This window comes from Geotrypetes seraphini, chromosome 5 (genome assembly GCF_902459505.1).
Source record: "Geotrypetes seraphini chromosome 5, aGeoSer1.1, whole genome shotgun sequence".
NCBI classification, from domain to species: Eukaryota; Metazoa; Chordata; class Amphibia; order Gymnophiona; family Dermophiidae; genus Geotrypetes; species Geotrypetes seraphini.
Genome location: NC_047088.1, coordinates 105,430,248 through 105,457,545, shown reverse-complemented (window position 1 = coordinate 105,457,545; position 27,298 = coordinate 105,430,248). Strand labels below are relative to the sequence as shown.

The 27,298-nt window shown below is 41.7% G+C and overlaps 1 protein-coding gene across 6 annotated transcripts in view; it reads right to left on the bottom strand.

Moving 5' to 3' along the window:
* Nucleotides 1-27,298, bottom strand: part of STK36 (serine/threonine kinase 36) — a 393,543-nt gene that overhangs the window by 154,319 nt on the left and 211,926 nt on the right. For 5 of the 6 annotated variants that reach the window (XM_033944781.1, XM_033944780.1, XM_033944784.1 and 2 more), the window contains exons 15-17: nucleotides 21,665-21,815; nucleotides 21,418-21,545; nucleotides 1,307-1,411 (exon numbers count right to left, since the gene is read on the bottom strand). In XM_033944781.1, the coding sequence (XP_033800672.1) occupies nucleotides 1,307-1,411; nucleotides 21,418-21,545; nucleotides 21,665-21,815 (384 nt within the window). The remainder of the gene's footprint in view (nucleotides 1-1,306; nucleotides 1,412-21,417; nucleotides 21,546-21,664; nucleotides 21,816-27,298) is intronic. The other variant, XM_033944785.1, reaches the window with a different exon arrangement.

Below are 27,298 nucleotides of genomic sequence, written 5' to 3'. Positions count from 1 at the left end.
AAAATAAGGTATTTTTAAGAAGTTTGAGAATTTAGAAAAAAATTGGGAAGTCCAAGATGGCCACCTTGGTAACATTTTGGTGCCAAAAAAATTAAAAAAAAAAAAAAAAAAAAGGATTTTAGAGGCGGGGGACCAAAGACCTAACTGTAGAAATAGTTAAACCACAGTTTTCATGACACCCTCCCCCCCCCCCCCATTTTCCCCTTAAGCTGTCACAGCCTGTACTCACAGACCATGTGCTGAGGAAATGGTGCTGCAACCTGCTTCTGTTTTTTTAAAGAGCAGCTGGATCTGTAAGGGTTCTCTGCCTCAACCTGCCAGTCAGTTGCCACGCCAAGAACTTTGAGCTGCAAGTCGGACTGATCCTCCACCCTCCTGGACTTCAGAAAAGGAAGGGAGAGGCAAAGCTACAGCTGGCACCATGAGTGCCTCAAAGGATGCTATTGATGCCTAACAGTCTGCGCTCAAACTCCTGACCAAGTCAAGGAAGCGAGCAAGTGCTGAGGGCTCAGAATCCCTCCATAAATTTTCAGCAGGCTGGCTGTACAGGCCCCTGAAGGATACACCTGCCAGCTGCAGACTAAAATGTCTGTTCCTCTCCAAGGAGGCAAAACATTCTCTTGAATCCACATAAAAACCCGCGAACAGACCAAAAACCAAAAAAGGAACCACAAAACAATAAAGAAATAATTGGAGATCAGACAGATACCTTCTTGCTCACCTGCAAAAGGAAGAACTGAAGGGGGCAGCAGGCACTGTGGAGAAGGAAGAGTTGAAAAACCATGAAATCTTCTGCAGTATGCTCATGAGCACAGATGGATAATGCTATGGTTCAGCATACTATCCCTATTGCACTGGAAATGCAGATATTTGTCAACATTTGCTTATTTCTGATTTCAAGAAGGGTTACTCTTTGACAGCTAAACAAAAATGTATTAAATTAGTCAAATAAAAAAGGTATCAAACATTTTCCTTTTTGTGTCTTGTTTCTATATATTGCCTTTAAAAGTGGACTAACACAACTACCACATCATTTTACTCAAGTGATGACAGAAAAGAATACATAAAGAGAGAAAAAAAGTGACATGAGTGAGAGAGAGAAGAAGGAAAACAGGAGAAACAAATACAAAGACACAGAGAACACAGAGTGGAACACAGAGAATGACTGATAAAGCAAAGTCACAAAGCTGGAAGGGAGACCAAAATGTAAGAGGAAAAAAAAAGATAAAAAACAATAGAATTAAAAAGCTATAATGAATGTGAATGGATGGAAGGAGAGAGTAAGAGCATAAGGTGACAGCATTACCTTGAGAGTATTGAGGGCAAGTTTTGGATGTTGAAGAGCTAAGAAGAAGGTCTGAGCCTGACATGCATTGTCTGCCATGAGTCTTTCTGCCACATACTGTGCAACCTGGAAATAATAACAATAGGGAAGTGAAGGAATATGAGTAATAAATGTAAGCTTTCTTACCTGTAACTGTGGTTCTCCGTGGACAGATGATCTTCTAGCCACACCTCTGATGATGTCACAGTTGATTGCACTGACCTGGAGTGGCCAGCTTAGAAAGCTGCAGAAAGCTTTCTGCGCATGTGTAGCCCGTTCCCGCCATTGTAGTACAGTAATGTGCCCTCATCACCCCCCCCAACAAAGTTGCGTATAAAGCATGCGACAACCAGGGAGGGTAGGTGTGGCTAGAATCTGTCCACGGAGAACCACAGTTACAGGTAAGGAAACTTACATTTCTCCATGGACAGAGATCCTTCTAGCCACACCTCTGATGACTCCCTAGCTTTAAAGAGATAACAGTTATAACCAAACAACTTTAAGTAATTCAAATAACTGTTACTTGCTGGAGGAGAAGAGTTGTCATATTACAGCATTGATTGAAGTACTGCAGAACAAAAATTGGAATCCGTCCTGGATGCTTGGTCAAGGCAGTAATGCTTGGAAAACATATGAAGAGACAACCAGATTGCTGCTATACAGATCTCCTGTAAAGTTGCCTTCTGGAGATGAGCTGTCATGGTCGCCATAGAACGTAATTTATGAGCTGTAACATGAGGTGCAGAAGCATCTGCACTGTTTAATTCGTAACAAAACTTTATACACTGCACAATCCACATAGACATAGTGCGCTTTGATACAGGTAGTTTAGATGGTTGTGTCTTGTAAGACAAGAAAAGCTGAGGAGGTCGAAAAGGAAACTTAGTTCGGCTGAGATAGATCTCCAGTGCCCTCTTACAGTCCAAAAAGTGAAGAAGGCTGTCCTGAGTTGTAGAATGAGGAGATGGGCAGAAAATTGGAAGAATAATTGTCTGATTAATATGGTATTGCGACACCACCTTAGGAATGAATTTTGGATGGGTGCACAAAAGAACCTTGCCATTAATGATCTGCGTATAAGGAGAATAATAGACCAGAGCATGGAGTTCCCCAATTCTCCATGGAGATGTGATAGCAATCAGGAATAAAGTCTTCCATGTCAGAAACTTCATTTCTAAAGTATGTAAACGTTCAAATGGGCAATGCATGAGTGCTGAGAGGACTACATTCAAATCCCATGCAGGTGTAGGAGGTTTCAATAATGGGTGTAATCTAAGAAACCCTTTAAGAAATCTTTTTACAACAGGATTACATTACATTACATTAGGGATTTCTATTCCGCCATTACCTTGCAGTTCAAGGCGGATTACAAAGGAATTATCCAAGATGTATTACAACAAGAACTTACAAAAAAAAAAAAAATTGGTCATTTTCAAAGAGTGAGAAATGGGTAAGGTTATTTGTTTGGGGTAGTTGGCTTTAGTGAGAGATGGAGTTTGAGACTTGCGGTATTATTTCTTTTTTCAGAGTTTTCTTGAAGAGTATGGTCTTTATTTCTTTTCTAAAAGTCTTGTAGTCGAGGGATGCCATCAGTAGATTGGTGATTTGGTTGTCTAGTTTGGCTGCTTGAGTGGCCAAGAGGCCATCATATAGTTTTTTCTGTTTGACCTCCTTAATTGGGGGGTATGAGAATGGGGTGTGAGTTTTCCTATGTCTGGTTGCGGTATTGTGGATGAGGCAGTTATTCAGGTAGTTTGGACTGTCTCCGTATAAAGTCTTAAATAGTAGGCAGTAGAATTTAAATTGTATTCTTGCTGGGATCGGAAGCCAGTGCGATTGGAGATATTCTTCTGTAATGTGATCATGTTTCTTTAATGAGTAGATGAGTCTTAGTGCTGTGTTTTGGATAGTTTGTAGTTGTTTTGTTATGGTTGTAGGGCATGGGAGGTAGAGGATATTACAGTAGTCAAGTAGGCCTAGTATTAAGGACTGAACTATGAGCTGGAATTGAGTTTTCTCGAATAATTTTTGAACTTGTCTTAAGTTTCTCATGACTAAGAATGACTTTTGTATTGTTTTATTGATTTGCGGTTGCATGGTGCAGCATCTGTCAATAGTTATTCCTAGCAGTTTTAGGGTGATTTGTATGGGGTAGTTGATTGCGTTGATTTCAATGTTGGTTATGGTTGGTATTTTGTTGTTTTCTAGGAGGATGGATTTCGTTTTATCTGGGTTCAATTTCAGTTTGTGATCTTTCATCCAGGTTGCTATTGATTTTAGTGTTTGGTATATTATGTTCGTCATGGAGAGTTCAGGTTGATCGAAGGGTATGAGAATGGTAATGTCATCGGCATAGCTGTAGGAGGTTATGCCTTGTTTGTCCAGGTGAAAGCTGAGGGAGGCTGTATAGAGATTGAAGAGAGTCGGGGATAGAGGGGATCCTTGGGGAACTCCGCAGGGGTTTGACCAAGGTTCAGATTTTTGTTTGTCTGATTTTACTCTATAGGTTCTTGATTTAAGGAATCCTTCAAACCATGTGTATACTTTATCTGTGATACCTATTTTATCCAGGATTTGTAGTAGAATGTTATGGTCCACCAAGTCGAATGCAGCGGTAAGGTCTAGTTGTATGAGCATCATTTTTTTTCCTGTGCTGAGATGTTGTCTGGCTGTGTCCAAGAGAGATCCTAGTAGTGTTTCCGTGCTGAAGTTGTTTCTGAAGCCGGATTGTGTGGGATGGAGTATGTTATGGTTTTCTAGGTAATTGGAGAGGAATTTGGCCACTAGTCCTTCTATTATTTTGATGTAGAGTAGAATAGAGGCAATGGGCTGTAGTTGGCTGTTTGGTCTATCGGTCCTTTGGGGTCTTTGAGGATCGGGGTGATGATGATTTCGCTGAGGTTGGTAGGGTAGTGGCCGTTTATTAGCGAGATTTGTATCCAGTTTAGAAGAAGAGCGCGGAATTTTGTACTGGATGTTTTTAGGAGATATGGTGGACAGTTGTTGAGGTCACAGGTTGCATGGCTGTATTTTTTGTAGTATTTGTTGAATTCGGGCCATTATATGTTGGGGAATTGAGACCATATTCTATCTGCTGCAGTAGAATGTCTATCTATGGGGAGAATTGTGAAATCGTTAGGATGGGTAGAGGTGTCATTGAGGGTAGCTCTTGCATTGGTAATTTTATTTTGGAAGTGTTCTGCTAATAGAGTGGCTGAGGGGGGGTAGTATTGTTAGTGGTCAGGTAGGGTTTTGTGTCGGTTAGGGTTTTTAGAATTTGGAATAGTTTTTTGGTGTCTTGGGTTTCAGTGCCTATTAGGTTGGTGTAGTGTGCTTTTCTCTTGACCTTTAATTGTGATTTGTATTGTTTGTTGATTTTTTTCCAGGCGGATTTTGTATGATCCGAGTTTGATTTTCTCCATTTTCTCTCTAGTCGTCTACATTGTCTTTTGAGTTGTAGCAATTCAGAGTTGAACCATTTATCTGATCTCCTGCTGGGTCTGGATTTGGTTTGCAGTGGGGATAAATCATCAAGGGTGTTGGAGCAAAGTCTTTCCCAATGTAAGTTGAAGTCCTCGGGGTTGTTTTCTAGAATAGTTTCATCTATTTTAGACCAGAATATGGAGGGTTCGATGTGTTTGCGTGAGGTGTATGTTACTTTATTGAGTTTTTGTTTAGTTTTTTTTGTTGTTTTTGGTCCAGTTGATGTTGAAAGTGTAGGTGTAGTGGTCTGACCAGATGGATCTGGACCATGTTCCGTTAGATGTATGAATTTCTGTTAAGGATGGTTGGTGGGTCATGAAGGCTGCAATATCAAGTCGGTGGCCTTTTCAATGAGTTGTTTGTAGATTTAGCATTTGGAAGGATAAGGCTTTGAGAAATGAGAGAAAGTTGTCTACTTGTTTGGATGATTGATCATCTAGGTGTAGATTTAGGTCTCCTAGGAGTAGGTTGTAGGTTGCTATTAGTGAGTTTTGGTATATGAAGTCTTCCACTTCGGTTCCAGTTTCCCGGCACTATGTAGCAGAGCATGCAGTTTAGTGTGTCTTTTAGTGTGGTGGTTGAGAGTTGGCAAGCTAAAAGGTCCATGTACGGGTTAGATGTTTTCTCAATTATATTAAGGGTTAGAGCTTGTCTGATTAAGATTGCTAGGCCTCCGCCTCTTTTTTTTTCTCTGCAGACCACTGTAATTTTGTATCCTTGTGGGCAGACTTCAGTTATTCTGGGGTCTGAGTCGGAGGTTAGCCAGGTTTCTGTGAGGAAAAGACAGTCCAGGTAGGCGCATTTGAGTGTGGATATCTCTGTGTGATAGTTGTGGGTTGTGTTTGGATATATAAGTGATTTGGTGTGCCGATGTGGTTTGGTCTTAGTGTGTGTTGGTCTTCTTCCCCATGCTGTGGTAATGGAGTGTAGAGTGTTAGATTATAGGTTTGAGTTTCTGTCACTTGATGTTCTCCTATTTTGGAAGAGAGATTTATTTATATCTGTAGCGGGTGTAGGGAGGAGGTTATTTGCTGCTGTCTTCCCGCTGGTTAAAAGAAGGATTAACAGTATGAAGTGCTGGGCTCGTGAGGTTAGCTTCATTTTGGTTTTTTAAATTTATTTATTATTTTATTTTTTTGTTTGGTGGTTGGTGAAAGGTGGTAGAAGGGTCTTTGGTGGTTTGGCTGCTGTTTTTCAGTTGGTTTTACGTTTGGTAGTGTTGTGGGGGTGGATCGCTTCTTGGTCGCTTCACAAAGGTGCTATGAGCGTCCTAGACAGCGTGCTGTTAGGCGCTGAATCTTTTATTGGTTCAGCGTAGTCCCGTCGGGTGGGGAGGAGGGGCGGAATGCGCTTCCACGCCGGCAAGCCTCCCTGCCTGCTCCTGGGTCCAGCGATGTCGGCCAAAGTGAGATTCAAATAAAGCAAAAAGAAAAAGAGACAAACTAAAAACGGGTGCTGGGAGACTCCCTGAGCCTTCCAACTGGATGTTGCATAAGGGTTAAGCCATCTTTTGTGTTTAAATCTTTATTGATTTTCAAACTTTGATAGTGCAATACAATTGGTAAATCATAAATACTGCATAGAACGCACTAATAACTATACAATTAAACTATACATTAAACAGTCATTTACTCCCATCCTCATCTTATTATTAATACAATAATACATATGATGTGATTTCAATATTATAATTAAATAATTTAACTCCTCAAAGTACATTTCCCTCCCCCCACCCACCCTCCCTGGATGTGTAAAGAAATCTAATGAAAAAGAAAGAAACATGACCCTTACTGTAATGCAACAAAAGTAGTCAATGGACTCCATACATCATTAAAGGACTTACTAGTCCCCAAACGTTCCGCCATCATTCTTTCATACTTATATGTGGTACACACATTTACCCACCAAAAAGTGTAATTAATCCTGTCATGGTTATTCCAATTATGTGTGATCAGTTGAACAGCTATTCCTGTCATGATCAGAAAAGGCAACTTTTATACTTATCTAAAATAGGCTTAACATGTAGTAACATACCACAAATTACAGCTTCATAGGTTAAGGGAATAGATGACTCAAGAATAAAATTTATTTATCCCCAAATTGATTTCCAGAAATTAAGTATCAATGGACAAAAATATAACAGATGATCCAAAGTCCCTATATTAATATGACAATGCCAGCATCTATTAGATTTAGAATTATCTATTTTTTGTAATCGAACTGGGGGCCCAAAAAAATCCTATGTAATAAAAATAAGCATGTTTGTCTCATAGATGCTGACGCTGTACTTTTCAACCTCCCAAGTCCAAATTCGTGGCCAACGAGACACAGAAATATACTGTTTTATCTCGATGCTCCAAATATCTCTAAGACTATTTTTTTGTTTCTTATTTAAAAATTCAGAAACAATAATAAGCTTTTATTGATCATGTCAGGAGTCGCCATACAACAATCACATTTAACTGGAAGAACTGGAATAGACTCAATTATTGCTTCTGGTGGAATTCATTATGCACATCTATAAAATGGAAAGAGTAATTGCTATACAAAGAGGGAACAATCTGGGGGCCATTGACAAAATATTGTAATGAATAAATACCATTTATCCATTATAAATGCAATAAGAAGGAATGGATGGGGGAGGGATTTTATAATTTTATTAAATATTTAGACCAATAATAAAAAATATTGTATATGAGCTTTGTGAACGCATAGGTTATGGATGGATTGGGAGGGAATGGGTTTAAAATTTTAATGTTGGATATGATAGAGATTCAAGTGTTGTATTCAATTCAATTGTTATTTATTGTTATACTTTTTGTAAGATGTAAAATGAATAAAGATTTATAAAAAAAAAAATAAAGATTTATAAAAAAAAAAATAAAAATTCAGAAATCAATTTGTACCACTGGGCGACCTGTTGCCCTACTAGATCTGTCTGGGTTTAAGCCATCTTTTGAGTCATGGAAAACTGATAAAGCCGCTAAGTGCGTCCAAACGGAATTAAAATTGAGGCCTTCAGCTTGCAGATGAAGTAGATAATCCAACACTTGAGGTATCAATATAGTCTCTGGTGATAACTGACTCTCAGTGCACCAATGAGAAAAACGAGACCACTTCAACCTATATGAGCGATTAGTTGAGACCGCTCGAGATGCTAATAATACTTCAAAAACTGACTGAGAAAAGCACGAAGAGTCGTCTACTTTGGTAAGATTAGTCATGCTGCCAAATGTAGAGCATGCAGGTATGGATGTATCATTCATTCCTCGTCTTGAGTAAGTAGATCTGGATCTTGAGGGAAAAAACGTGGAGGTTGACTGGTCAAAGTGAGGAGCGTTGAAAACCAAATCTGATGAGGCCAATAAGGGGCTACCAATATCATGTGAGCATTGACACTTTTTACTTTCTGTAAGGTTTTCGCAATTAATGGAATTGATGGCAAGGCATATATCATGATGTTTTTCCATGAGATTTGGAAAGCATCTGTTGCTTCTCTGATTGGACTAGATATGGAAAAATACATATAATCTTATAATCACACACTTGATTTTCCTTCATGAATACTTTAAGTACAATATATCATATTTATTTTCATATTTTTATAATGTTTTGGCAGTAACAGACTAGATAACTTTGAATTCTTGGGCCATTTGTGATTTTGAGGGGATGCGAATAAGTCTATCTGTGGCAACAGAGAGCAAATAACTGTGATCTTGAGAGACCACTCATGATGAAAAAGTTGGTGACTTAGCTTGTCTGCTATCACATTCTGTGAACCTGGAAGATAAGAGGCCATGACATGAGAGCCCATTGAAGAGCTAGCTTCCAGATATGCACTGCTTCTTTGCAAAGAGTTTTGGATCCCATGCCACCTTACTTGTTCACATAGAACATTGCTACTTGATTGTCGGCTCGAATATGAATGAAATGACCGGTGAGGTGATAACGAAAAGCATAGAGAGCCTTTCTTATCACACAAAGCTCTAGAAGGTTTATACTGAAACGCCGACAATGTGGAGGCCAGCATCCTTGTGTTTTCCATTGATAAAGGTGGGCTCCCCAATCTTTCTTGGAAGCGTCTGTGGTTAGTACTATTGACGGAAGTAGTGACTGAAAAGGAACCTCTTGAGAAACATTGTGAAGGTCGAGCCACCATTGCAGAGCTGGGAGCAGCACTGGCAGAATTGGAATCTTTTGCGACAATAGATGAAAACTCTGAATTCAATGATGTTTTAGGTACCATTGCATAGGCCTCACATGCAAGCTTGAGAGGGGCACCACTTGCACAGTTGCTTCTAAATGACCAAGAAGTCTCAAGAATGTTCAAGCTGTTACCAAGGAAATGTGATGGAAGTCTGCTTTGCATGTTCATTCATTGGATGTACAGGTTTGGGGGCCTATTCTCCGCAGAAATGGGACATATTGCCTTGTACCCATTACTGAAAAAAGCCAATCTTGACTCTTCCTCACCTTCTAACTGCCGTCCCATAGCAAATATCCCTCTCCTGACTACAATGCTAGAGGCCATCATATCTACCCAGCTCTCATCTTACCTAGAGAGATTCTCCATTCTCTTACCTTACCAACACTGCTTCAGACCCAGCTTCAGCACTGACTCCCTACTGGTCTCATTAATCTCAAGGTACAACAATTACATTCTCGCAATAAATTTGCTATCCTATTACAATTCGATCTCTCTGCAGCTTTTGATGTCGTCCACCACGACATTCTAATTTATCAACTTTCTGAGATCGGCATTGACTCCACAGTCTTAGAGTGGTTTTCAAGCTTCTTACGTTCCCGCTCCTACACTGTCAACACAAATGGCACCACGTCCGCTCCTTGGAAACCGACTTGCGGAGTCCCACAGGGATCACCCCTATCCTCTTCAACATCTATATGTCCTCTCTGAAACTCTTCCATCTATCTCCCCTCAAAACTATCTATACATATGCTGATACATCCTTGTCCTTCTCGAGACAGACTCGAACCTTACCAACCTCTCTGAGAACATCACAACCTGCATAACGAAACTTCAATCCTGGTCCCTCTCAGTTCAAATGAAACTGAACGAGTCCAAAACAAACTACTCTGGCTCGGCCCAAAATTAGAACAGCTACCCACCCTCTTCTCACTGCCCTCTGGCGCCACACTGCAGCTTGAGTTCTCAATCAAGGTCTTAGGCAACATTATTGATTCTTTTCTTTCCTTCAATGACCACCTCAACTCCTTGGTAAAACCATGCTTTTTTAGCATCCACATGCTGAGGAAAGTAAGATCCTGCTTCCGCCAACAACATTTTGCCGTCCTTGTTCAATCTATCATCCTCTCCAGACTAGACTATTGTAATTCCATCTATCTAAACTAACTAAAAAAAGCCTTCAAAGACTTCAGCTAATTCAGAACACTGCAGCCAAGCTGATCTTCGCAAAACGCAAATTCGATCATGTTTCCCCACTTCTGTCCAAACTTCAGTGGCTCCCAATAATTTTCAGGGTTCATTTCAAATGCGCCTGCCTAGCTTTTAAGATCCTACACGGCATCCTACCTCCACTAATCCCTCTTTCTTGGAACTCCTCGAGCCCTGACACCACCAGGCCCACCCAAAAACTTAAACTATCCTTCCCTTCGTTAAAAGGTATCCTCCATGTGGGAAAATTGGGCAAATCTCTCTTTTTCAGAATCACAGAGCTCTGGAATAATCTTACTGCCCCCACTACGGAATCTGGGCTCCTTCCAATTATTCCGTAAGCACCTGAAAACTAGGATCTTCACAAAATTGTAATGTTCTCTCCCCCCCCTGGACTCAACATCCAACCCCTCTATGCTATTCCTTCCTTTATTAAACTCTTGTAAACCGTGCCGAGCTCTATAATTAAGGAGAGGATGCGGTATATAAACTTAAGGTTTAATTTAGTTTATAAGAAACCAACTCTCCTATTTGCTTTGTATCTTTTGTACCGACTAGGTTAGCTTGGTTTGTGACCTTGTTTTTGAGGCGGACTGTTTGATTTGGGATGATGTTGTTTGTTTTGGGGGGTTGTGAAGAGTTTTTGTACAGAGATTCACATTGTTCATTTGCTTCTGTATTATCTATGGATTTGTTATTGCGTTTCTTATATTTCTTTTTTTTTTTTTTAATTCTTTATTCATTTTATAATTCACAAGTGTACAGTAAATATCAAACAATTAGAATACAATATCACTTGAAAATCTACCATATCATACAACAAAAAGATATAACCCCCACCCCCTCCCACTTCCATATACAACAAAAAATATACCACATGAATATAATATCTTATCATTCATATATATTATTAATAGAAATCCAACTCCCCCCGATCCACATGTAAGAATTAAAATTGGGAAAAGTATAAATTATTCATTATAATAATTTAAAAATGGCCCCCACACATCCTTAAATTTATTATAGTAACCTTTTTGAACTGCCAACGCTCTTTCCATTTTAAACACATGACATACTGAATTCCACCAGAAGCAATAATTCAACCTTGTACAATCTTTCCAGTTATACGTTATTTGTTGAATGGCAACTCCTGTCAATATCATCAAAAGATTATTATTATTAGCAGATATTTGAGGCTTAGCTCTCATCAGCATGCCAAATAAAATTGTGTGGTAAGATAATGCTACATAATTTTCCATTAAATGATTTATTTGATCCCAAATAGAGATCCAAAAATTTTTAATAAATGGACAATAAAATAACAAGTGATCTAAAGTTCCAGCATCAAGGTTACAATGCCAACATCTATTAGACCTAGAGCAATCCAATTTTTGTAAACAAACAGGGGTCCAGAGTGTTTCGTATATTTCAATAAAAAAGATTTAACATAAATGGCACAATGTCTGAATTTTAGCCATCGGCAGAATTGCCTTTGCTACTGTCGAATCCAGGTTGGCACCTATGAATTGAGTAGGTTGAAGATTTGATTTCTTGTAGTTGATCAAAAATTCCAGATGGATAAGAGAGATAGTAGCCTGCAATGCTTGAGAGTTGTGCTCTGGAGAAGAATCCATGATCAACCAATCGTCTAAATATGGCTATATGGATACATTTAATTTGCGAAGATGAGTTACTGCTACCATTACATATTTTGTGAAAACTCTGAGTGCCGACGTGAGGCCAAAAGGCAAAACCTGGAATTGGTAATGATTGTCTGCAAACAGGAATATGAGGAATTTTTGGTAGGTTGGATGTATAGGGATATGGAGATATGCATCTTGAAGGTTGAGCGATGACATCTAACATTCCCGGTCCAGAAGTGGTAGAATGGCGGACAGAGAAATCATCCAAAATCTCTGTTTGTGAATATATTTGTTGAAAGCTCTGAGATCCAGAATGGGTCGTAGACTTCCCCCTTTCTTTGGAATTAGGAAATACCTGGAATAAAATCCAGTGTTTCTCTCTTGAAAGGGTACCTCTTCTATAGCTTGAATGTTTAGAAGTCAGGAAATTTCCTGTTGCAATTGGTGTTGATGAAGTGTGGGCATGAGTGAATTCCTTGGAGGCCAAGGAGGGAGATTGACAAAATGCAACCAATAACCGCAGTGTACTATTTGAAGCACCCAACGATCGTTTGTAATCATGGTCCAAGCATTTTAGAAGTGTGTAAATTCTGCCCCCGACTGGAATACCTAGCGGAATTACTGCCTCAAAAAGACTGAACTGGTTTCTGCTGTTGAGTAGATGAAGTCCGTTGCTGTTTTTTTAGGATGAGAAGATTTCTGTGTATTATACTGGCACTGAGTATTTTGATTATGGCAAGGTTGCTGATTCTGATAAGAGCGGTTGTAAGGTAATTGTTTCTTAGATGAAAACTGCTTCTTGTGATGATAATAAGGAAGTCGTTTATATGCCGATTTTACCTGCTCAGATTTATCGTCTTCTAAGGTGTCTAAGGTAGTACAATCTTCCTTCAGCATCTCTATAAGTTCCTTTACCTTATCACCAAAAAGGTTCTCTCCTGTACAAGGGGCATCCGCTATCTTCTCATGAGCATCCAACCCCAATACAGACGTTTTCAACCACGACATCCATCTAGTTGATATACCCACTGCAGTCCCTCTGACAGCCGTACCGTATGCATCATGAGCTGCATGAATCATATTTTTTGAACACTCCTCTAGCGGCAGAAAAATGTTCTCCATTGACGCAAACAATGAGGGCAATGACTGCTCAAAGGCCTTCTGTATGTTCTCCATGATGGTATACAGTGTATATAGTGAAATTGATGCACCGCGATATGAGAACTGAGCATTGCATTTTGAAACATTTTCCTGCCCAGAGAGTCCATAATCTTCATATCTTTTGAAACAGGGGTATTTGAGAAATCACATGAACTTTTGGCTTTCCTCATGGCAGATTTTACTACCAAAAAATGCTGAGGAAGTTGCATTTTTCCATGACCCAATAGTGGCTGAACCTTATATTTAGATTCAAGACTTCTCTTGGTAGCTTGAATAGAGAAAGGGGAACTCCAAATAAATTTATGATTCTCCTGAAGCACTTCATGCAAAGGAAGTGCTTTAATTTCTTTTGGAACGTTCAAATACATAAGCACATATATATAAGCACATAAGCAATGCCTCCACTGGGTCAGACCCGAGGTCCATCGTGCCCAGCAGTCTGCTCACGCGGCGGCCCAACAGGTCCAGGACCTGTGCAGTAATCCTCTATCTATACCCCTCTATCCCTTTTTCCAGCAGAAAATTGTCCAATCCTTTCTTGAACCCCTGTACTGTACTTCAAAACTGTTAAATTTTCCGCTCTAGGATCTTTCTGACTAAATGCAGAAATCTGCAAGGCTTCTGCCATGGAAATTAAGAATTTTGAATACGAAGTATCCTCAGGTTGAGAAGTGCACATTGACTGCGGAGGTGATAGGTCTGATGGTAGACCCGTTGATTTTCTATCTTCAGGAGATGTATGTACTGGTGAAAGAACTGGAGATTTAGGTTGAGATGCAGTCTCTGACATGACTGATAGAGCATGCAATGAGCTTGGAGAGGAAGACATTGACCATGATCGATGCCTGGTATGAGATGGTTAGTCTGTGTGGATCTGTGAATACAATTCTGGTTGTACAGACTGGAGAACTGGTTGTTCAGACTGAAGAACTGGAGGAGACTAGAGTGGTTGTTGTACACTAGGTTGACTGTGTGACAATATTTGAAGAAGTTGCTTCAGTTGAGAGGACAAATCAGAAGGAAGTGAGATATTTCTGACAGGAACGAAAACGTAACTTGGGTTGTAACTGCAATGCAGATAAAATAAAACTGAGTGGGGGTATGGCAAGGGCATATTTATACTGTACTACAATGGTAGGAATGGGCTACACATGCGCAGAAAGCTTTCTAAGCTGGCCAATCACTCCGGGTCAGTGCCGTCAACCATGACATCATCAGAGGTGTGACTAGGAGGATCTCTGTCCATGGAGAAACTTAACTTTTTTGATCCTCATTCTTTTGGGGAACATGTGGTGAAATGGGATCAAAGCTGCAACTAGCTTTTCTAGCAAGGCTGTCAGAGAGGAAGATGTTGAACTGAGAAAGCCTAGATACATCACAGATACAGAAAAGAAATATCCAGTAAATTAACATGGATGCTAAATCATTCTCTCGCATAAGGAAGGGAAGGAAGAAGGCTTTCTCTAAATCAAAGTGCAGTAATATATTTGTGTTTTTTCCAACAAAGGACCAAGGTTCTAGGTTCTAGTAATACATGAGCGTATACTTGTGCTTCTTCTAAGGTAAGGTTGAGCTCCTATTAGTGAATACAGAATGTATAAGAGAGAAGGCAGGAGAAATCTGTGACTCAATACACAAACAGTTACTTACCTGCAGCAGGTGTTCTCCAAGGACAGCAGAATACAAATCTGGGTGATGATATCCAATAGAGTTCCCTGCAGGAACATTTTCCCAGCACTAAAGTACAGAACTTTTGAGACAACTCAACAATGCATACTAATGTTGGATTAGACCATGTGAGTCCATTACAAGCTTAATCAGAACACAGCTCCTTGGGGAGGTGGGAAGTTTTATGAGGATCTATATCCTACTGTACTTGAAGAACACATGCTGCATGTAAGTAACCATTTTCTTCATGGACAAGCAGGATAGTAACATTTTCAGATGCCTTTAACAGAATACAAGAGACACCCTAGCTACTTTTTGGAGGCAACCAGTGTAATACTTGTATGCGTTTCTCTCTTTTTAAAAAAAAATATCCTGGAACCAAAAGAAAATGGCCTAAATGGGATAGTGTTTGATGCTAATCCCCAAATAGATCCTGGAAGACTGTCTGGCCAAACCTATTGTCACATTGGGGGTCCTGTTCTTGTCCAAATGCAGCTCTGTTAATCTCTTCCATGGAGGCTGATCTCAAGTGGGCTAACAATGCCACCATAGCTCTGTCATTATGAGCTATGATATGACCCTCTAGGGTTTGGCCTGCCCGGGCATAAGTGTAGAAAATGCAGTCTGCTAGCCACTTGAAAAGTTTGTATTTGTTGATAACAACCTTCATCTTGTTTAGGCTAAAAGAAACAAAAAGCTGGGCTTTAGTTTGCTCCATAGAGAAAGCTAAAGCTCTTATGTGATCCAACATGTACAGTATGCTTTGTACCAATAAAAACAAAAACTGTGGATACAGATGTTCCGTAGATAATTTATTAAACACTGACATATAAAACCATGAAAATTCAATTTAAAAAGTACAATGATAAAAAATACTGTGATAAAAATCCAACCGGACTCTACACGGTCCGTGTTTCAGCGAACACGCCTTCCTCAGGGGTCCAATGGTTTGCAAACTCACATATAAAGAATTGGACTGAAAACAGTCTATTGTCTTTAAACATGTGAGCAAAGAACACCGCAGACAAGCTGAAGTAGCAAAAAAAATGCCTTAGCACGTTTTTTTTGCTACTTCAGCATGTCTGCGGTGTTCTTACATGAAAGAGCCTGAAAAAACACCATGCTGAGACAATGGCATCCAGAAGGACAATCTTGATTGTCAGATCCAGAAGAGAAGCTGCCATCAGTATCTTGAAAGGGGCTTTCTCAAAGCCTGAAGAATGATGTTAAGATTCCACAAAGGGAAAGGATGATGCCAGGGAGGTCACAAACGAAATGCCCCTTCTCATAAGTCTGATTACAGCTGGAACAGCAGGAAGCACACTATAGAGCCTTTGCTTGCTTGTAAGCATGAAAAGCCTGCACCCTGAACTTCACGGGAGGCCACTGCTAAAACTCTCTTTAGGCCTGCTGGAAAAAAAGCCTGGACCAATGAAATGAGAAAACTCTCAGGTTCCACCTGGTCCTTATCTCACCACTGTGAAAAGCCTTCCAGGCTGTGGCCATAAGAAGCCATAGAAGAGGGCATCATTGATCACAAAAGTGTCGTCTACATCTGAAGAACCATGCTATATCAAGGTTTCAGCGCTCAATAGCCATGCTGTAAGTGCAAAGTGCTGCAGATGCTCCACGGGCACTGGACCTAGACTGAGGAGGTAGCGATGAAGAGGGAGTTGGAGCCTCATGTCCCGCTGAAGAGGGACAAAATCCACATATCACAGATGATGAGGCCAGTCTGGAGCAACTAGAATCACTAGGTCAGGATGTGTCGCCATCCAGCAGATGACCCGACCACACAGAGGCCACACAGGGAACATATAAAGAAGCCCATAAGCCATCCAGGGCTGCAACAAGGCATTCAACCATCAGCTTCCTTTCTGTTCCGTGACTGAAGAAGTACCTGACCTTCACGTCCTCAGCTGAAGCCATCAAACCCAGCAGGGGCTGCCCTCAACACTGCACAATCAGACAGAAAGCTGTCCATGAGAGGGATCATGCTCCCGGGTCTAGTACTGGTTGACTGAGAAAGGCAGCCTACACTTTGTCGATTCCAGCCACATGGGCTGCCGATAGTGACAGAAGAGATTCCATCCAATGAAACAGCATGGGAATTTGCTGGCCCAAGGGAGCACTTCATGAGCCCCCTTGACCAATTACGTATGCCATGGCGTCGTCATAAAGTACTTGTACTGCTGTTCTCTCCAGAGTGGGCTGGAGAGCGAATAACTGCAGCCAAATCACCTGGACCTCCAGATGAGTAATCGACGAATGCTTTGGACAAGGAGTCCAGAGCCCTTGAATGGAGCTGTCCCTGCAGTAAGCACCCCAACCCGATGGCAAGCATCCATCATAATAGACATCCACTCAGATCCGAAGAAGCCTGCCTTGGTGGAGAGCCTTCCCTTGAAGCCACCAGCCCAAACTGCTGCGAGCCAGTACTGTCCAGGGGAGGGAAACCTGAAGGGGAGGACACTGCTGAGATCACTAAGAGAGGAGGATCTCCTGAAAAGGGCACAAGTACGCTGTGGCCCAGGGGACCGCTTCCAAGGAGGTTGTCAGGGACCTTATCACCTGCAGACAAAGCCAGGCCACGGAAGCTGGACAGGCCAGAAGATCTCTGATCTGGAGTTGTAGTTCGTGACTGCGTGCCTCAGGAAAAAACAAACGTGCCTCAGGAAAAAACAAACGACCCTGTCAGATGTCAAGAGAAGGCCCAGAGACTCCAAGGACTGGAACAGCGTCAACTGGCTCTCCCTGAAATTGATTGTCCAACCTAAAGCCTGTAGCAGAGACACTACTGTCTCCACCGCACTTTCTTGTTGAAACAGAGCCCAAATCAACCAATCATGCAAGTAAGGAGGAACAAGAACACCTTGGAGAAAAGCCGCCACAACTATCATCACTGTGGTGAAAGTGCGGGGTTGCCGTTGCAAGGCCAAAAGACAGAGCTGTGAACTGGAAATGCTGTTGCAGAACATGGAAATGCAGAAATCTGCGATGCTCTGGAAATATTTGAATATAGATGAAAGCCTCGGCGAGATTCAAAGACGCTAGAACTCCCCAGATGACACCAAACTATTTGGTGGGGCTAGGACTAAAGAGGACTGCGAAGATTTACAAACAGACCTGAACAAATTAGGGGAGTGGGTGACGAGATGTCAGATGAAGTTCAATGTAGAGAAATGTAAAGTCTTGCATGTAGAAAACAGAAACCCGAAGTACAGCTATACAATGGGAGTGCTGTTATTGGGTGAGAGTACCCAAAAAAGGGACTTGGGAGTAATAGTAGAGACATTGAAGCTGTCGGCACAGTGCACAGCGGCCACTAAGAAGGCGAATAGAATACTAGGTATAATCAAGAAAGGTATTACAACCAGAACAAAAGAAGTTATCCTGCCGTTGTATCAGGTGATGGTGCGCCCACATCTGGAGTACTGCGTCCAATATTGGTCGCTGTACCTTAAGAAGGATATGGCGATACTCGAGAGGGTTCAGAAGAGAGCAACACATTTGATAAAAGATTGGAGAAACTGGGGCTCTTTTCCCTGGAAAAGCGGAGACTTAGAAGGGACATGATAGAGCCTTATAAGATCATGAAGGGCATAGAGAAAGTGGAGAGGGACAGATTCTTTAAACTTTCAAGAACTACAAGAACGAGAGGGAATTCAGAAAAATTAAGAGGGGACAGATTCAGAACCAATGCTAGGAAGTTCTTCACCCAAAGGGTGGTGGACACCTGGAATGCGCTTCCAGAGGGTGTGATAGGACAGAGTACAGTATTGGGGTTCAAGAAAGGATTAGATAATTTCCTGAAGGAAAAGGGGATTTAGATAGAGTATCCTATACAGGTCCTGGACCTGATGGGCCGCCGCGTGAGTGGACTGCTGGGCATGATGGACCTCTGGTCTGACCCAGCAGAGACACTGCTTATGTTCTTATGAGTCAGCAGCAATGACTGTGCCCACGGCTTCCATTCAGAAATAAGGATTGTGCAGGAAGCGAGTGACTTGACATGAGATCCAGAATAGGCCTCCAGTCCTCCAATCATATTTTGACATGATGAATTATAAAGAGAATCTGCTGAAGCCTCAGCCATGGTCTGGAATGCGTACTAGTGCTCGAGGCAGATCCACAGGCAGACAACTTTCTTGTGCCCCTCCCGAATGATGTCCCGTATTCATTTACAAGTATCTGAGGACATGCGAGTCCACTCCAAGTAAACTGAGCTAGACAGCCCTCTGAAGGGCCATTTAGGAGCCTTAGCTGCTTCGGATCTGGATGATGGAAAACAGCTGGAATTTGAAAAATTGGCACAGTGACTGTATTCCTGGGAATATCTGTGAGGATGAGCCTGAGGATCTCTGACAAAAACAGCAGGAGGGACAAAAAATACCACTGTCCCCTCCCAAAGTCCAGCAAGACTTGTTCACAGGGAGAGACGTAGGGCGGTGATCTGCAACACTGGCCAGAAGTCATCTAGACCTGTCCCCAAAAAGAACCAGATTCTTGAAAGGAAGACTGCTGAATGTGGCCTTGGAGGCAGTGTCCCCAGCCCAAGGACAGAGTTAAAAATATCAGCACATAGACACCGAAAAAGTGGCAAGAACTTGGAGATCAAAAAGGGCATTCACCACATATTCCACACCGTTCAGCATTAGCTGGGGACAAACATCCACTTCTGCAGAGGACCCTGCGCAATCTTGTGTGACCAGCATGTGCCACTGTCGCTGCTGCTGCCTTGAAGCCTGAAGAAACCACTTAAAATTTTTTATTTTTTAAAATAAAATATTCACTGTGCGATCCTGGAAGTCCTTAAACATTACTCCTCCAACATCAGGGAGGGCTGCACACCGGGAATCCTGTGCCACAGTGGAATCCACATTAGGGAGCTCAAAACTGTTGAACAGCAGGAGCCAGCAGAGAAAGCTTAATACATAGCTTGAGAGCCAGAAAGAGAAGTCTAGGCATCCTATTGCTTGTAACCAGACCAAGAAGCTGGTTTTATTTTTTGCTCTTTCAGAACCCCCAGCAGTAAAAGGGGAGAAAACCATGCATAAAAGGCCTGCTGACAGAGTGGTCCTTAACTAAATACGAACTCCCAGGGCGATCGTGCATACTAGTCCCAGCAAGGGAATCAGCCAGATCCAAAACAAAGGCAGAGTCAAGAGATAAAGGCACCATAATATCCAAAGGGCATATTGCAATTGAGCTCTACCATAGCTGGACAAGAGGGCTACTGAAAAGGGAGCTCTGCCACTGGCACCACTGGGCTAAAGAAAACCGATACGCCTGCCGGTTGCAGACAACGAGCTGGGTCCAAAGAATATATTTTCCAGATGAGCCGAAAAAATTCCAGTATAAAGCCACACCGTGAGCATTGCAGGGCCCTGCTGAGGCACTCGCATTGTGTCAAGAGTTCCCAGACATGGAACGCAGGCGTTTGGTGCCTCTTGGCGAGATATTTCCATGAAATCATAGATCCAGGCTTGCTCCCCAGCCCTGGGGGACCTGAAGGAGGTGAAGCCCAAAGCTCCCTCCTACCCCCCCCCCAGTGTGCTGCGGCACGCAGTATATAGTCTCAGATCTGGTGCCAATCTTGTACAACCAAGGTACACATCCAACATATTAGGGGCTGGGGAGTCCATCCCAAATGATTTTCAATCCAATCAAGGGGTTTTGAGGCAGCAATAATACTTTGAGAAAAAGATAGTTTAAAATTCAAAATGGCCGCAGCCAGTGAATTCACACCAAAAATGGCAAAAATAAACAAAATCTGAAAAGAAAAAGTAGCAATTTAGGATCTGGGGAGTTGGGGGACCTGAACCCTACTCTAAGAAATTGTGAAAAATGACTTTTAAATCCTTTAACAAGCCATCCCTGAGTTCCCATAGAAAATAATGGAGGGTTACTCATAGTCACTGAAGTGCCTTTCCTGTTAGCTTTTTCATGCAGCAGCTGAATGGAGAAAGGGATTTTATGCCTCAGAATAGCTCCAAATGGAACAGACTTGAAGATCTTCAGACTGCCAGTTGGATAGACACCAACTGCGATTGGGGGCAGGAAATGCAGCCTGCACCTTGAAACCCAGAGGTGGAGGGGTTTCACTCCATCACATACAACCTGCGCTTAAAACCCATGACGAGGTTAGTAGGCAAACAAACTCCCAGGGGAATGGTGGCACAAAGCAGGCTGTATCCACAGATCCACCAAAGTTTCTCTGTGAAGCAGCAATCTGGTTCTGCGGGACTGCATCTTTTCCTCTGGCAGGGGACCACCGGAAAGGGATCTCAAGGCACTGAAGACACCAAAAAAGTGAACTTTATGCAAAAAAAGAAAACAAAGCAGAGCAATTCAAAAGACTTCTACACAGATTGCTTGCAGAAACTGAAACTGGATAAAACTAGCTCTCGTTCTAAGTGGGGAGGAGCATGTGCTCAGAAAAGTGTTGGATTTCTGCAACTCCCAGATTGTGGATTGGGATTGAACACTTAGCATAGGGAATCTGGAAGGGACGTAAAAGAATCCCTCTTTGGTGCAGCAAAGGAAGGTCAGAGACACCAGTCGGAAAACAAATGTGAAACTGATAACTAATAAGCAAGTCCTAGAGATGAGATCACAGATCTCTAGAGGCAAAACGCAGCAAAGATGTCTCCATCAGTTGTATTCATTAACCATAAATCTTGCATAAAGGATAAAGATGCAAGGATGAGAGCTCAAAGCCATACCTTCTCTTTCAACTGTTGACGGTCTTGCAATCCAGGTAGAAACATACTGACTGATGCCAATGCAGCAACAAAAAATCCTGCCATCCGTTCTCTGAGTTCTTTCCCTAGCACAGGATTTTCTGCTATTTCTGGTGAAGGACAAAATGCAGAAGAAATCAAAAGTGTGCACAATATGGATAAAAGGGTTTATCACCAACAATCCTAATGAAGAAGCATGGAAATTCTCAGAGTCTAGATGCTACTTTACCTTTGGATGTGGTAAGCACTGGCTGCAGGTAACTTGCCCCAAGAAGAATGGTGTCCAGGACTGGATGATGTACAGAGAGCAGGCTGGAGTAATAATGACAGAAAACAGAGTAGCTGCTGGTGTCTACGGCCTCACAGAGAATGACCAGGCACTGTGCAATAAGATCAGAGTGAGAAGCAGCAAATGATTCACAGCATGTTCAGGAAAAGATAGAGATAGCACCCACAAGCCAATACATTCACAAAAGGAGAGAGAGAGTATAACCCTACAGAAGAGTTAAGGCAGTACATTACAACTCAGCTCATGGTTTCTAATAAAAGATTAAAGAAAAATTATGCTTTCTAATATAGTAACCCAACACAAAAAGGAGTGGGGAAGGGACTAGTCCGGAACAAATGTACATTTATTTAAAAAGTTTAAATCGTATGTGTGCAGATGTCATCAGATGTCATCAGAATGCGCATAAAATAGCTAAAAAGATCAGAAGGGTATATCAAAGAAAATCAATATTGTTTTTATTTTAAAAAGGTTCTGCCATCGAAATTTTCAGATTAACATAGAATTGCATGTTGAATGTGAAGGGACATCATGAAAGCAAAATAAAACCAAAAATGAAAAAAAAGGACATGGTGTAACTAAAGAAATTTATCATAAGAAAACACCATAAAAATTTTTTGAATGAAAAAAGGGAATAATTTACAAAAATGTATAAAAAAGAAATAAAACATGTAGTGTGTGCAAAAGCCCTTTAGCCAATGAAGCTGGTAAGGATTACTCATATGACAGGAATCACAAACCAGAGTAAAGCATATCAAGAAAGAATATGATATTTAAAAATAGGTCAGTATAATGGAGCCAAAAAAAAAAAGTAATTTAGAATGCACACCGATTCTTAAAATAGGGGAGGTTTGGTCTTGGTATGTAAAGATATATGAATCATGGCTTATTTAAACAATATCAAACAATGCAACAACCTCAACCCTTGTTAGGTTGGGTTTTCAGGATTTCCCACATGAATATACACGAGCTCTATTTGCATACAATGGGAAGCAGTGCATGCAAATAGATATGCAAATTCATTGGTGAAATCCTGAAAACCTGTCTGGATTGCAGCCCTCGAGGACTGACGTTGAACAACTCTACAGTAAGCAACCAGTTTGCAAAAATGTGCACTAGCATGGGAGACGACACTGGATACATGTGCTCATGGATTCATGCCAGCAGCACTCATATTCTGCACACAAAAAAGTTGTGCTGTCGCCTAGAATTGCATGCACATACTTCCACGCCTATTCTGGAATGCTATTCTGTCCATATACGGTAATTTTTGCAATGCTAATTTTTATGCAGAGTAGTGTTTCAGTACATGTGCGAATCTACAGTCATGTGAAAAAATTAGGACACCCAGGAAATGTTTCTTAAGAAATGTTCACATATCGATGTCAAATCTTTTTCTTTTGAATTTTAAATTTTTAATAGTTTTCAACCAAATAAACAATCTGTATAACAGAAGTAAACAGCCATTGCAGTAGTACAAAATCCAAAGCCTACAGAATACAGTGCAAAATTACATCAATGTCCCCACCTCCCTTTACTTCCCCCCCCCCCCCCCACCATCTGTAAAGGACAAACAACAGGATCAAGCATTCCCTTAACCTTCTAAATATTCAGTTTCTGGGTAATAACAGTTCATGTTTTCATAGATTGCAAATAATAACCCCCTTCATTTGGCCACATATAATTCCATTCTCCCCATCAAGGAGAGTTTCCCTTTCCACTCAGTCTGATCAGGTACCAGGGACTGTTTCCAGTAAGCGGCAATGAGACATTTAATCGCCACCAACCCCATACGCAGAACTTGGGTTTGCCATGCGGTCTCACATACATTAGACATCCCCAGGAGGCAGGCTTGGGGGGTACAGGAACAGGGATCCCCAACATTAGGGACAAAGATCCCATCACCTCCTGCCAGCAAGGCACCAACACCGGATACTCCCACCAGATATGTAAGAAGGTACCTACAGCAGCTTGACATCGCCAACAGGTAGCCGACAATGCAGGATACATCTTATGGAGCCACTCCGGAGTAAAATAACATCTACTCAATACCTTATAGGCATTCTCCTGAATTAAAGCACATGTGGATGTTTTGCCCACCTCCGCACAGATAGTCTCTCACTCTTTAGATATAAAGGAACATTGTAGGTCCCTCTCCCATTGACTCCTAAAACTAAGATGCGGAATCACCCGACCCCTTAAATATTGATAAATTATGGAGATAGGCTTGGGCGCTCTCTGTAATATCCCCCATAGGTGTTCCAATTGTTCAGCCTCAACTAAAGAAACCTTGTCCCATCCATTTACTACCATAAAGTTTTTCACTTGAAGATAGGCCAAATAGTCCCCTGCCCGGGCGAACTTGTAAGGACTCAAAAGATATGTAATGTAATGTAATATAATGTAATTTATTTCTTATATATCATGGTCCCCTGTCTCAAGAAATCCTGAAATTGAAGTAGCCCTATGCGCCCCCACCTCTCAAAAACAGGATTGGTTTTTCCCACTCCAAATTGGGGTTCCTCCTGCAAAGAAGCAAAAGTAGAGGTCAGCCGCCCATTATTACAGTCTAGTTTAGTTCTAACCCATAATTTAACCAAGTGCAGTATGAGTATATAAGGATTATCTGTCTCCGACTCCCATTGTTGGACAGTCTGAGCCAACCAGAGTTTAGCAGCCAATCATCCCCAGGCCACAATACACTGCTCCAACTGAACACCCCATTTGTGAAATCCCAGGTTCCACTCCAATAACATCCGCAATTGCGCTGCCTGATAATACATTACATTACATTACATTACATTACATTAGGGATTTCTATTCCGCCATTACCTTGCGGTTCAAGGCGGATTACAAAAGGTTAATTTAAAAAGATAGAATTACAATGATTAGCTAGAGAGGTAAGTTGTAGATCTTAAGAGCATTTAGAGGTCGTGTTGTTATTGCTGTTTCAGGAATTTCTTGAAAAGTGTGGTTTTTATTTCTTTTCTGAACGTCCTATAGTCTGGGGTGGTCATCAGAAGGTTGGAGATCTGGTTGTCCAGTCTTGCGGCTTGAGTGGCTAGGAGGCCGTCGTGTAGTTTTGTTCTTTTTACTTCTTTGATTGGGGGGGGTATGAATGGGGAGTGCGTTTTTCTGTGTCTGGTACTGGGTGCTTGGATGAGGCGATTGTTCAGGTATGATGGGCTGTCTCCGTGTAGGGTTTTAAATAAGATGCAGTAGAATTTGAATTGGATTCTTTCTTGGATTGGGAGCCAGTGTGAGTTGATGAAGGCTTCAGTGATGTGGTCATGTTTTTTCAATGAGTAGATGAGTCTCAAAGCTGTATTTTGGATTGTTTGGAGTTGTCTTATCGTAGTTGCAGGACATGGAAGGAAGAGTATGTTACAGTAGTCCAATATACCTAGTATTAGGGATTGTACTATAAGTTGGAATTGTGTTCTTTCAAAGAATTTTCGGACTTGTCTCAGGTTTCTCATGATTGCGAATGATTTTTGAATTGTTTTATTTATTTGCGGTTGCATTGTGCAGCATCTGTCTATGGTCATGCCTAGTAGTTTTATGGTGGTTTGGATGGGATAATTGGTTGTGTTTATGTCTAGGTTGGTTGTGGTTTGGATCTTGTCATTTTCTAGGAGGATGAATTTGGTTTTGTCTTGGTTGAGTTTAAGTTTGTGATTTTCCATCCAGGTTGTGACTGCTTCAAGTGTTTGGTGAAGTTTGTCTGTCATGGTAGGTTTAGAATGATCGTATGGGATGAGGATGGTGATGTCATCCGCATAACTATAGGAGGTTATGCCTAGATTATCCAGATGCGTTCCTAGAGAAGCAGTGTAGAGATTGAAGAGGGTAGGGGATAGTGGAGATCCTTGTGGTACGCCGCAGGGGTTTGACCAGGATTCTGACTTTTCTTTGTTTGATTTTACACTGTAGGTTCTGAGTTTTAGGAATCCTTCAAACCAGGAGTATACTTTATCTGAGATGCCTATTGCATCTAAGATCTGTAGAAGGATGTTGTGGTCTACTAGGTCGAATGCCGCCGATAGGTCCAGTTGTATGAGTAGCATTTTTTTCCCTGTACTAAGTTGTTGTCTGACGGTATCCATAAGGGAGCCTAGTAGTGTCTCTGTGCTGAAGTTTGTTCTGAAGCCTGATTGCATGGGGTGTAGTAGGTTATGGTCCTCTATGTAATTGGTGAGGAGTTTGGCTACTAGGCCTTCTATAATTTTGACATATAGCGGAATTGAGGCTATAGGTCTAAAGTTAGATGGGAGGTTTTGTGGTGCTTTTGGGTCTTTCTGGATAGGGGTGATGACAATTTCGCTGAGGTCAGCAGGGAATGTGCCTTCTGTGAGTGTGAATTGGATCCATTGTAGAGTTATGGTGCGGAATTTTACACTAGAGGTGGTAAGGAGATATGAGGGGCAATGGTTGAGGTCACAGGAGGCATGGCTGTATTTTTTGTAGAATTTGTTGAATTCTGACCATTGTATGTTAGGGAATTGAGTCCAGATTCTGTCTGCTGCGATTGCCTCTTTTCCTGTAGGGTGGATTGTGATTGGATTTTGATGGGATGGATTGAGGATGAGTGTGGCTCTGGTGTTGGTGATTTTGTTCTTGAAGTGTTCTGCTAGGAGGGTGGGTGATGGTGGAGGTGTGTTAGTGGTGGTAGTGTATAATACCAATGGAGGTTTGGAACCCCTTTTCCCCCCTTAGCTTGATCCACCCACAACACCCGCTGGGAAAGTCTAGGTGCTCTATTCTGCTATACAAAGTTCCGGAATTCTGCTTTCAACAGTTTAAATGTCCGTGTTGGTATGGGAATTGGCAAGATCTGAAACAAATAATAACCTGGGTAAGATATTCATCTGAAGAACAGCAATACGGCCCTCCCAAGAAAGCCAAAGCCCCTGCCACCATTGAAGATACATCCAGATCTGTCGAACGATGGGGCCATAATTAGCCTCATACAAACAGGTCAAGTCCCTAGGCAGGAAGATTCCCAGGTACTTAAGACTCTTAGTGACCCACTTAAAGGGGAACTGGCTATGAATTGTTCAAACCCGGTCTTCCCCCAGGGTAAGATCCATCAGCTCGGTCTTATCTAAGTTGGTCTTAAAACCAGACGCCCTCCCATAGTCCTCAAAAATACCGAGCAACTGGGGTATAGTGTGTTCTGGATCTATCAAGTACAAAAGGATATCATCAGTAAATAATGCTATGCGGTTTTTTTATCTACCCTACCCGAATTCCTCTTAAAAGAGGATGGCTCCTGATCAAGATCACCAGAGGCTCTATGGAGAGTGCAAAAAGTAGGGGGGACAACAGACATCCCTGTCGAGTGCCCCTTGCTATGGAAAAAAATTCTGTGTACTGTGACACACTTATCCCTTGCTCTAACCAGCCGAGGGACTAAGTGTGTTGAGTTCTGGCCTGTCGGCATGGCCTCCTCAGGTTGGAGGAAGGCTTTTCAGGTTAGAACAGCCCTAGGCGCCTGCCTAGTCTGCTAGGCCACACTGAGAGTAACTTATAAAGAGAAGACCACACAGGTAAGTCTTGTTACAAAAGAATGTTCTT